We start from the raw sequence: 12,011 nt of genomic DNA, 5'->3' as shown, positions 1-12,011 counted from the left end.
GTTTGTTGACTTGTAAAAAAAAAAACTCTGTGGGGAGATACGTTAGTTAAAAAGCTCAACTTTTAGTTCATTTCACAGATGTTTTGGTTTGGTCTTTAGTAAGCAGCTCAAATTTGACTGTATGATAGAAAAACTGCAGAGTCTTCGTCCAGGTCTGAGTTTTACTGAAACCTGTCAGAACGTAAAGGTGTTGGTTCCTCAGCTCGTTGGCTCGTGTGAGATATTTTAACATTTTGCAGCTGAATCCTGTTTCCTGTCAAAACGATGCTCTTAGTCCCTCCCACCCATGTAGCTGGTTTTCAGACGTGTGATCTGTCACCTAGAGTGGAGCTTTTTGACACTTCAGGTGCTAAAAGCCATCATGTCACAGAGCTCTTTAACCCTGTACAGAGTTAGACTAAAAGCCAAATAATAAACGACGACTTTCAGACGTTTGGTGAAACAGGCGACAAAATAAGAACAAGAGACAGAAATCAGTCTTTAAACGGGTAAATCTGAGGCGTTTCAATTGTTTCTGTATAAAAAGTCAAACATTAGGACGTACTGACTTGAACTGAGCTTAGTTTAGTGTGTGTGTGTGTGTGTGTGTGTGTGTGAGGACAACAAACTGTTTCTCTGATTTCATTAACTCCATCTCCAACCTCTTGTAGTTGGATCGTGGAGGCAACAGGTTCAGCAGAGAAACCCCAGACCTTCCTCTCCCTAGCGACACCCTTCAGCTCCACCTGCGGGACCCCGGGGTGTTCCCAAACCAGAGAGGACCTATAAACCCCCCAGAGAGTTCTGGGTCAACCTCAGGGTCTCTATTAGTGGGACTTGGTAAGAATGTTTCTAAAGGGAGGTGTCCAGATCAGATGAGATGAACCTCCTCAACTGACTCCAGAGGAGCAGCAGCTCTACTCTGAGATCTCCCCGGATGATGAAGCTCCTCCTCTTATCTCTAAGGTTGAGCCCCTTCACCACAGGCGAGGGGTGGAACCAGTAAATTCAGACTTTCTTCACCATGACCAACCAAAGCAACACCCTCATTAATTAGGACAAGGCCCCAATCAGTCGCTCCATCCGACCCGCACTCAAGAACAAGATGCCCAGGTACCGACACTCCTCCACCTGGGGTCACTACTGTAACTGTGCAGCAATGAACTGATTTCACTGAAAGAATAGAAACAATATTTCAGGGTCATAAGTGATGTTTTAGGACAGAGCTGTTCGGCTAAACTGCTCGTGGGGGTGCAGTTTCTGAAAGCCAGCAGCTCAGGGGCGGACATCCAATAATTAAAGTCATTATGTAAATAAACCAAGTTTTATCTGTTACCTTTTACATTTGTTTGTTTTATTGCATTGAATCATTAATGTGATAAACAGAACCCAAAATGCAAACCCAGATATATTTTAAATGAACTCATTGGCGGGCTGGAGTTAAGTCACCCGCAGGCCAGAAGTGGCCCGCGGGTCGCCAGTTGAATAGCCCTGTTTTAGCACTTGGAAGGAAGAATGTGAGATTTACACGTAGAAATGAGGCATTAAATCATTTTTTGTCATATCTGTTCATCTTGGTGTCTCAGAGGTAAAGCTCAAACGTTAGCGAGGGAGTTTCTGAAATGTCTGGCAGCATCTAGAGCGGCCCCCAGTTGTCTGAAATTCTTCTTACATTTGAACTGGTTTTAAAATTCTTGTTGCAGCTGAGTACACCAGCAGCCATGACAAACATCTGTCATGGCTTCGAGGTTTTGAGCCATTTTAAAGTAAAATATTACCGTATTTTCTGCCATACACGTCGCACCGCCCTATAAGTCGCAACAGTCCAAATATGTCTAATAAAGTGGAAAAATCCATAAATACGTTGCTTGGCTGCCAAATGGCGGCCGCGGGAACGTGTACGGGAGGACTTTAATAAGATTAACACTTAAAAACAATTATTTGTTTGCTTGAACTTGTAGTAACTGTGCGTCTCAGTCTAACGTTTCCTTAAAAAATGCACTTTGACGGTCAAATCAGCTGCATTTCAAAAGCCGATATGTGGAACTAGGTGCATGCACGGGAGGACTAGCTGTGCATTTCTTCGAAATTTAACAAGATAACCACCTAAAAACAATTATTTGTTTGCTCAACATTATAGTAAAGGTGCGTCTCAGTTGAACTTTTACGTAATAAATGCACTTTAATGGTCAAATCAGCTGCATTTCAAAAGCCGATATGCGGAACTAGGTGCATGCACGGGAGGACTAGCTGTGCATTTCTTCGAAATTTAACAAGATAACCACCTAAAATCAATTATTTGTTTGCTCGACATTATAGTAAAGGTGCGTCTCAGTGGAACTTTTACGTAATAAATGCACTTTAATGGTCAAATCTGCTTCATTTCGCCGGGGCAGCACAGCAAAATGAAGCTGATTTGAGAGTTGCTCCAGGCAGAAGACGGTGGCAGGCTATGGCAAGCCGATTGTGTCATTAATAGCCACTTTTACCTATTACATGACACAACGGCATGCCATCTATTTGAGTGCCATCTAGAGGCTGAAAATGGTAGTGTTCAATATTTTCAATCAGAATGAATGAAAATTGTCATATCTCAGCCAAAAATTGGTTTATAAATATGAGAAAAAAATCCATAAATAAGTCGCAGGGCATGCAAATTATGCAAAAAACCTACGACTTGTATGCCAGAAAATACGGTACATCTTTTTTCAATGTCTAAAGCAGCTGATGAAGAAGTTGGAGCTCTGAGCACACACTGGCTCACTGTGCTGAACATAATCCTAATGCTACGCTAACGTAATACAAAACTAGAAGGAACAAGCTATGAGATGATCTGGTTTTATGTTAAATAAAAGTTGGAAAGAAAACTGACCCAACGTTTATGCTCCAGGAACATTTCATCTAAGGTGGCTCCAGCCTTAATTTGTGATCTGATTTGAGCTCCTTGAAGCTGGTTCAGGTCTGCGTGATCAGAAAAAGCAAACGTTAAAGTGTCTGTTAACTGTAAATGTTCCTGTAAAGAGCATATTTTGGAGCCCAGTCACTCAGAGTGCACTCAGGAGCCACTTCTTCTGCATAATTACAGAGTTCTGGACGTGGAAACACCCACCGAACGACATCAACTTCAACTCAAGTCTCTCAATCGGTGAAAAAGGTTAAAAGTTCAGGTCTGCATCAGGAAAGATCCTCTGAATGATTGTGGTTTTGCTCCAGTAGAAACGAAACTGCACCAGTTGCATCATTTCTGCAGGTTTTCAGAACTTCTGGCGTGGGTTGGCCAAAATGTGAGCCAAACCAAACAATCGTAAACCCGTGCATTTTTTACTTGTCCACAAAAACAAGTCTTTGTTTATCAAAGATTAAAGATGTTTTTACCCTCGGCTTGCTGTTGCCCAGCAGAGCCATGAAGGTGCACGCTCCAAACACCAGAACAAGTGGGTGACCCAGTAGTCAGAGCAGAGTGTGGGGAGGGTGTAAATACTTTTGTGCTCAACAGGAAGTCAAAAAATAAATCTATAAATCAAAGATGAGGGGCTAGGAGCTGAGAGCAGGTCACCCAGTCCTCGGTCCGACCTCCAATCAAACGGCTGCATTCCTCTGCAGCCCACTCAGAGGTTCTGACCTCAGCCCGGCCCGGACACAGAGGATAACCCTTCAGGGATCATGATCTGGATTTGACCCTGGACTCTAAAACTCCTGAAGGAAGGCCACAATGATTCTCTTCAGCACAGGGCTCCCTGAGGCTCATAATCCTGCACGTCCAGATTCTAACGGGCCTGGTCAGGTCCGGTACCAATGCAGCAGCAGACGACCTGGGCTCAGAAGAGTCCTGGTCCTCTGGTCTCAGAAGGCTAAAAACACAGGAACCCTTTGAAGCAGATCTGAACAGAGATAAGTGAATCGCTGTATTTAATGACCCAGCCACAGAGGTCAAAGGTCAAACTGTCACAAACTCCAAAACAGCATGAATCCTCCAAGAAATGTGGTTAGAACCGGATCATTTTGTGTCCCGATATGTTAAACCTCACAAGATGGTTGTTGGTTTAACCCCGCAGGTCAGTCAGGTGCCAGTTGCTCAAATTAGTCTCAGGTTTGTTCAAAGCACGGCTCTTCAGCCGAAACGTTGATAAAAAACGTGAAAAGCCTCGCGGTTTGGTTGAAGACATTTTTCTGTCATGAAGAGTTGCATCATGACAGGTGGAACAATAAAGAACCTGGAGAACGCTGAGCCATCTCGAGTCACCTCAGAATAAAAGCATGTGAGCGTTTGGAGGAACTGAATCTGATCCGTTTCCTTCTCCCCCTCCTCCCTGATCCTCCGGATACAGAAGCTGAGAGGCTCTGTGGACGTCCTCGCTCTTCATCCTCCTCCTCTGCCTCACCCTCCTGCTGCGCTGCCCTGAGGCTGTTTTCTTCCTCCTCTCCTCACTGACAGAATAAGGAAGTCCGATGGCAGAAACAATCAGTGCAGCTCCTTTTCCAACCGGTCCCAGTTGAACGTACCCGCCAAATGAAAACTCATCTTGTACTTCTACAGCTTCCTTTTATCGTGAACCACACGATGGGCCACACATCTGACCCGCTTCCTGTTGTGTTGCCTCGGCCTCCAGCTCTGCTGATGTTGGACAGAATTTATCTGACTGTTCCATCTACTGTTCTTGGAAACAAAAGCATTTTGTAACCTTTGTTTTCTGACAGGAAGCTCTGAATAAGTAAATAAAAAATGGGATTTAATGATTGTTTCCAGTTCAAACCATTGAGGCACTCTTCTTACCACCCTGTTCAACTGGACTGTTGGGGATTTATTCTCCAAGCATGTCGAAGAAGGTGCTGTGGTCAAACATAAAGCAAAAAAAAACACCACGTCTGATTCTCATCATACTGAGACCACCGTCCTTACAGTGAAGCATGGCGGTGGCAGCATCATGCTGTGAGGATGTTTTTCATCAGCAGGGACCGGGAAACTGGTCAGAGATGGACGGAGCACAATTTCAGAAGAGTTCTTGAAATGTTCCTGCAGGACAGCAGCTCTGAACGTACCGATGAAGAACACGTCACTGGTTCAGCGAGGACCAGTTAAAGCAGTGGTGTCCAAAGTGCGGCCCGAGGGCCATTTGTGGCCCTTGGAGTGATTTTGTGCGGCCCTCGACTACAATTTAAGAATGGTAAAATTTTGACCCACAGGCTTTAGAGGTTTTTGCAGATGTAAACCTTCTTTAGATTTAATGGTGATACTTTTTAAATAAAATTTTTAGGTTTAACAGCAAAAAATATGTAAACAATCTTCTTAAAATGAGCTAAATTAAGTACAATGCAAATATTTAGCTATAATTAATATCTTTATCCTACAACAAACCTTCACTGATCTACCAAAAAGTAGAATTTTGGACAATAATTCATAAAACTTAGCTAAATATAACTAGCGTTTTCAAAGAAAATAATGCGAGTTAATTATTGATATGAATTGGACATTTTTAAAAGAATATAAAATATCATCGACATACAAGTTGTTCAGCTTTATCAGTGTCCCGTCAAACATTCTATGAATCTGTTTGAGCAACCGCCGGCTGGACGGTTTTTCAGAATTTTCGATGACCCATTTGGGCCGTCCGTGGTCCAAATGGATGATGGAAGCTCCACCTCCTTTTTAAAAAAGTGGGCGGGGTTTCTTTTGCCTATGAAAAATAAACGAAAATGAACTTTCAAAGCACAAGAAATTAAAAATGAGGAGGAAATCACACTTAAAAAAAAATATTTTCTTAAATTTAAATTTTTCTGGTCCGTGATTCTGACTCCTTTCATCTAGTTCTGGCCCACCTATGAAAATGTTTGGACACCCCTTAGTTAAAGGTTCTGGACCGGTCCAGCCAAAGCCCAGACCTCAGTCCAACTGAGGACTTTGATTAAAAACTGTTGGACACAAGCAGCACTTGTGCAAGCAAACACATACTGTATGCAAGGGCCATTTTTTTATTTTAAAAATGATAAAAAATTAAAAAAAGGTTCCCCCTCCATTTGAACTTCATTAATGTGAAGAATTTTTGTTTAAATTTAAAAAAATCCCATTAAAAGTAAAATAAATGTTCCCTGCCTGTTTTAGTAGGAACGTTACTTTAAACCCCGTTTATTAAACTTTGACATTTTCCTCCATCAAGACTAAAAACTGAGAACACACACGTGACAGGAACGGAACAGAAAAAAGGAGATAGTTTATTTGTAAATGTACAAAATCTATTTACACACAAATCCAGACACGCAGAGCGGAGGACGAGGAGTTGGAAGCGTACACAGAAACTTTTACAGACGTCCAGCAAACATAAGAAAACGTGAAGACTCTGAGGAGACTGTCCGAAACAGGATTTCAGTTTCAAAGTCTGAGTCCCTTCGTGGGCTCTGCAGTTCATCCTGGACCCGGGGGAGACATGGGATCCAACGGTGGGGGGGGGGGGTACGGATGTGTTAATTAAAGCTGGATCTACACACAGAGGTACTTGGATATTCTTTTAGAGAACGTCCTTCATCACAGACAAACAAGGACTCATGATCTGATGGAGGCGTTGTTGAACACGCTAATGCTCTGTCGCTTTCAGTTCTGTGGCCCCCGGGAGTCAGAACCACGAGGAGTTAAAGTCTCTGATCCAAAGGCCAAACAAGGAGATCGCATTTTACAGTGAAGCGCCGGCGAGCATCAGTCGTGCAGAAACATGTTCAAACCAGGGCTGCCAAGGAACGTTAATTACCCAAACGCCTTCGATTCATTTTTATATCTGCACGCTTGATGTTTGCAAACAAACGCATTTCGTTGTGTTTAACGTTTGACATGATGTAAAAACTAATTATGCACTAAACAGGTTGTCAAAACTTTATTTTACTTTCGAGTTTTGTGAGCTAAAAGAGTGGAATTAAGTGCAAAACTAAATGACAGGAACCCAACAAAGTTCAGTCACGTTATCTGGACGGTTTCTTTTTTTTTTTTTTGAGACATTTCGTCCATCATCCAAAGGATTTCATCAGTCCAAGGAGCCACAACAGAGTCCCACAAACAGCACACCCACTGAGTGGACCAACAGTTTGCTGGTGATAAGATGATTTCTGGGCCCCCCCTCTCCCCCGTCGACTCCTCTGAGGCAGCCATAGCCAAAGTGGTTCAAAACATCAAAGTTCATGCGCCATCAACCAATAATAATTTGTTGTGGCTCCTCGGTCTGATGAATTCCTTTGGATGACCTGACTGAACTTTGGTGGATTTTCTACCTGGATTATTGAGCATGAACTTTGATGTAAACGACAGGAAGTTCATGTTTACTGTCGATCTGTGAATGATCAGGAACAGTGGATTTAATTAAAGCTAATTTTTTAAAATTAATTGGTATGTTGTTGGTACATTATTAATTAAAGTCGTTAAGTGGTGGATAGATTTAAAAGGATAGTTTGGACATTTCGGAGTGGGGTTCTGTGGAAATGTGATGAGAGTTTATCCTAAATAAATGTAGGCTTGTTTATTATTGAACTCATTTAGACAAAATAACTTATTTTTGTCCAGAATTAGGAGCTAACAGCTGGTCTGAATTGAGCTAAGTGAATTATTTCACACCAGAAAGCACCACCTACAACAGGTAAGATATTAACCTTTCTACTGAACTCTCTCCAAAATATCAGAGCTATTCTTTAAAACAGATTACATATAATTAGACTGTTTTTATTTCACATGAGCTATCTAAAACTAGATTAAATTTGAATCAAATTAAGATGTTAGTGAGTGAGTTTTTGGTTAAATAGATGTGCATCTATTTGCACATGCACAGTATTTTTATTTTTTGGCAAACAATTAAAACCTTTGCACAATTTGCATTTATTTTGTTGCAGTCTCACTTTCCCTAACACCCCGTTGAACTGCAGCTGAGCTTTGCAAGGTGACTTTCTACACCTCCACAACAAATCTAATTGAATAAAACTGAACGTTTTCATGTTTCTGTACCTCTGGCAGCCCCAGTTCAAACATAAAAAGCCTCTAGCATAAATTAAAGCAGTTACCATGGAGTACAATCTACAGAGCGGATATCATCTTATATCTACACAATGTGTTGATTTCCTGGTGTTTCATGATGACCTCAAGGCACAACGTGAACTGCTGCCAGTGCACCACTTTATAAAAGCCCGTTACACCCAAAAATACTGAACGGTGTTTGTTTCTAATGGGTTTTTAATAAAAAACTGGGCTATCGTTGACCCGTTGCTAAAACGTATGGCTTTTCAAAGAAATTATGAAAAAAAAAATGTAACCCTAGCTACATTTACTATGAACTTGTCCATTTCACGTTACAATCTGGAGCAAATATTACAAGTTCAGCACGTCCCTTTAGGAAGTGGAAAAGTCTGAGAGTCAGTCAGTTTTGGTTCGAACAATCAGTGCTTTAATTGAGTAGTTCATGAATTCCTGAAGAACCTGGTGGGGATGGGTGAACGATGAGATGTTGGACTGCTCTCAGCTGATCATGTTGAGAAACTTGCTTTCTTCCGCCAGAGCTGTGAGCATGGAGTTCATGTCCCCTATGGCCATGTTGCTGATCCCTGCAGGAACCGAAGCCAGGGTGACAGAGTTACGTGGGGTGGTGAGGCGTGATGAGCTCTGGGAGAGGCTCTGCAGAAGACCGGGACTTAGGGTCCCCGACATGAGGCTGGAATGGTCTCCATCATCGAGCATGGTGTCAAAGTCAATCTGGGCGTGCTCAGTGCCTCCTGATCTGCCGGTGGAGGAGTCGGCCGTGCTGCTGGAGACTTGGTTGGCTCCTGGTGAGGCCATGTTGGCTGCAGTAGGGTTTTTGCTGGCCTCGTTGGGACATGGGGACATGGAAGCATCAAAGCCCACAGCTGACGGTTCAAACATGTGGACCTGGGCTGTGTAGATTATGGCAGGGTTCAGATTCTCTGAGCTGCTGTTCCTCTTTGGGCTTGCCTCAGACGAGTCGTTGCCGTGGCTCAGATCAGACATTTTGGGGGTTCGGCTTGGTTGCATCACGCTACAATACATGTGTTGTCTGGACTTGGGCTCTGTGGGCGGCTTGGGTTGTAACATTCCTCTGGTTCCATTTTGAACACTATGCTGCTGATGTTTGGAGGGGACACTGTAATTCTGCTGCTGATCCACCTGGTTCATGTGAGCGTAACCTTCCATCTGGACCCTTGTTCTGTAGCTTTGTAGTTCTGGATTTGCCACACCATTGTGGGCAGGTTGTATGTTGGTGTTTCCAGCCTCCTGGCTGAAACCTTGCTGATGACTCAATTGTTCATTAAAGTTGCCACCGTTGTTTTGCCTCTGTTGCTGATGCTGTTGGAAGGAGATGTTCACCATCCTCTGGTTGCTGTGGTTCATGTATCCCTGCATAGACATGTTCTGACTCATCGGCACAACCTGCTGGTTGCTGCTCAGGCCCTGAGTTTGTGCCTGAAGGGACCCAAAGTTGTGTCTCTGCTGAATAACAGCCAGATTTCCCCTCACAAGAGGCTGCTGCTGCTGCTGCTTGGGGAGCTTTGTTGTTGTATCCATCGTCCCTGAGCTCACCTCATTCCATTGAACCGGCATGTTCTTCTTCATGTGGTTCGATGATGCTGAGAAAGTCTGCTGCGATCCATTGGGACCAACCTGACAAGACTGCATATCCTGACCAGAGTGAGCCATGCTGGCATCCACCATGGCCATCCTCCTCTGTCCATGGAAGGATGGGGCCATGCCTGTCTGGTACCCCTGAGTCTGATTGTTGGGATTGTAGTTGCCCAAGTTAGGACCTGACACTCCAGAGTTCTGTGACCTGAGATACTGAACCACATCGTCTGGAAGCACCATATCATCCTCCCCACTCTGTTCCCCCATAGACATCATCCCATCTACTGCCATGTTCTCCATGGCTACGTTCTCAGAAATGCTTGGCGGTCGAGGAGCAAATGGGTAACGTTGGAGGCTTCCATCAGAGCGAGTGTAACCCTGCATGGCCAGGGTTTGATAGCGCTCAGCAGAAAAAGGGGCATTCATAGGGTTCATGTTGTTCATGCTGTTGTAGCGTTGAACTCTTGGGAAAGAAAAAGGGTCTAGAGTGGGGCGACGCACTGGATCACTGGCCCGGCGTGGAAGATTTGTGGGAACTTCATGAGGCAACATGCTCTGTGAGGCATATCCAAGATCACTGCATCGCCTTGGCACAATTCCAGAGGGTGGCTGGTGGAACAGGAATGAGGAGCCTTCCTGGGATTCACTGTAAAGAGCCATCCGTGTCCTTAGGCTCATTCGATCCATGTTTGGGAGAGGAGTGGGCGGAGCTCCGCCAGTGGCAGCAGCGTACTTCGCCTTGAGACGATAATGCTGAGCCGGAGTAAGACTGAGGAGACTAGGGCCTCCTCCCCCACTAAAACCACCTCCTCCACAGTGGCTGGCCTCGCTGGAGCGGCGGGACATGTCCGTGGAGATCGGGTCGTAGGAGTCGGCTGAACTAATGTTGTTGTGGCGGTTAGCTCCAAACTGGGATGTCTCGCTGGAGCGGCGGCTGGAATAGTAGGGGGATATACCAGAAGAGCGCCGACTGCAAGCAGAACTGAGGGTGCTGGTGGTGCTGTCGCGGCGCTCATTCAGCTGGTTCAGCAGGGTTATTTCACATGAAGACAGGTCCCCCATGGGTTGGCCGGGGTGCAAACCACTCAAGTTACCCATCATGTTGGAGTTATCCAGCAGGGAACCTGGAAAACACGAAGCACATGATGAAGCTAAACTGTTATCACACTTAAATGTTTTAAAATCATAGACATGGCTCTTAAGGATTAGTGTCAACAAAGGGCTTTTTCTCTGGCTCAAAACTCTGGTGGGGTGAAGGTAATTGCTGTCTGTTGGCACTTTGTCAAAGAAGCGCTCTGACTGTCATAGAGACAGTACATGGATGTTGGTGAATCTGTTGGAGACTGCAATATAAGCAGGTACATAAGTCAAGTTCTAGGACTCGAGACAATTTAAAGTTGGACTCATTTCAGAGGCTTGGTGATAAATCCACCCATCTTCTGCGAAACAGACTGCAGGTCACTTTAGATGATCTCCTATCCCAGATGTTTTCTTTCCTCAACCTTTCCAACTTTTGATCCTCAAATGATTCATTGCAGAGACTTGTGAGACCTAATGTTTTTATTTTGAGTAGATGATTAGGGTTGGGTGATAGTTGGTATTACAATCTACATAACATTTTGTCTTTATACTGCATTTTAATTAGGTACTTTGATGGGTTCTAATGTATTTTATTTTCTTACTAACAAAGATCCCATCCAGACCTGCCACTAAGATCTCTAGATGATCCGATTGTATAACCCAGTGTTTTTATCATATTTTGCAGAGCGGGTTTAGGGATGTTGTTCTTACCAATTTCCAAGTTTCTCAAGCTAGTTTTCATGGCCACTTGCAGAAGGAACCACTAGCATGAATTTCTCTCCAGCTGTGTCTGTCTGATGCAATCTGAGCAGCATCTGCACTGCAGTGGAAGGGGCGGGACAATCAACCTTATTGGCTGACGTGAAATCAGACCAGACCAGCTATTGGTTGTTCAGTCTATCACTAAAACATATACTAAAGGTGCATTACACAGTTTTTAAAGGTGTTTAACACTATTTATATATCCATCCATCCATCCATTTTCTTTACCCGCTTATTCCATTTTGGGTCACGGGGGTCGCTGGTGCCCATGTCCAGCAATCACTGTGCGAGGGGCGGGGTACACCCTGGACGGGTCGCAAGTCCATCACAGGGACACAGAGACAAACGAGACAAACAACCATTCACTCTCTCACTCACACCTAGGGACAATTTAGAGTTACCAATCAGCCTAACATGCATGTTTTTGGACTGTGGGAGGAAACTGGAGTACCCGGAGAAAACCCACGCATGCACGGAGAGAACATGCAAACTCCACCCAGAAAGGCCCCTGGACCGGGGTTTGAACCAGGGACCTGCTCGCTGAGAGGCAGCAGCTCTACCAGTTGCGCCACCGTGCTGCCCCTAT

General features: G+C 44.2%; 1 protein-coding gene across 1 annotated transcript in view; it reads right to left on the bottom strand.

Moving 5' to 3' along the window:
- Positions 1–7,858: 7,858 nt before the first annotated feature.
- Positions 7,859–12,011, bottom strand: part of gli2a (GLI family zinc finger 2a) — a 116,554-nt gene continuing 112,401 nt past the window's right edge. The window contains exon 14 of the mRNA XM_037686823.1: positions 7,859–10,707. Within this exon, the coding sequence (XP_037542751.1) occupies positions 8,465–10,707 (2,243 nt within the window). The 3' untranslated portion in view covers positions 7,859–8,464. The remainder of the gene's footprint in view (positions 10,708–12,011) is intronic.

This window comes from Nematolebias whitei, chromosome 13 (genome assembly GCF_014905685.2).
Source record: "Nematolebias whitei isolate Nwh7 chromosome 13, NemWhi1, whole genome shotgun sequence".
Lineage (NCBI taxonomy): Eukaryota > Metazoa > Chordata > Actinopteri > Cyprinodontiformes > Rivulidae > Nematolebias > Nematolebias whitei.
The sequence above is the reverse complement of the archived record's forward strand: the minus strand, read 5'-3'. Positions and strand labels throughout refer to the sequence as shown.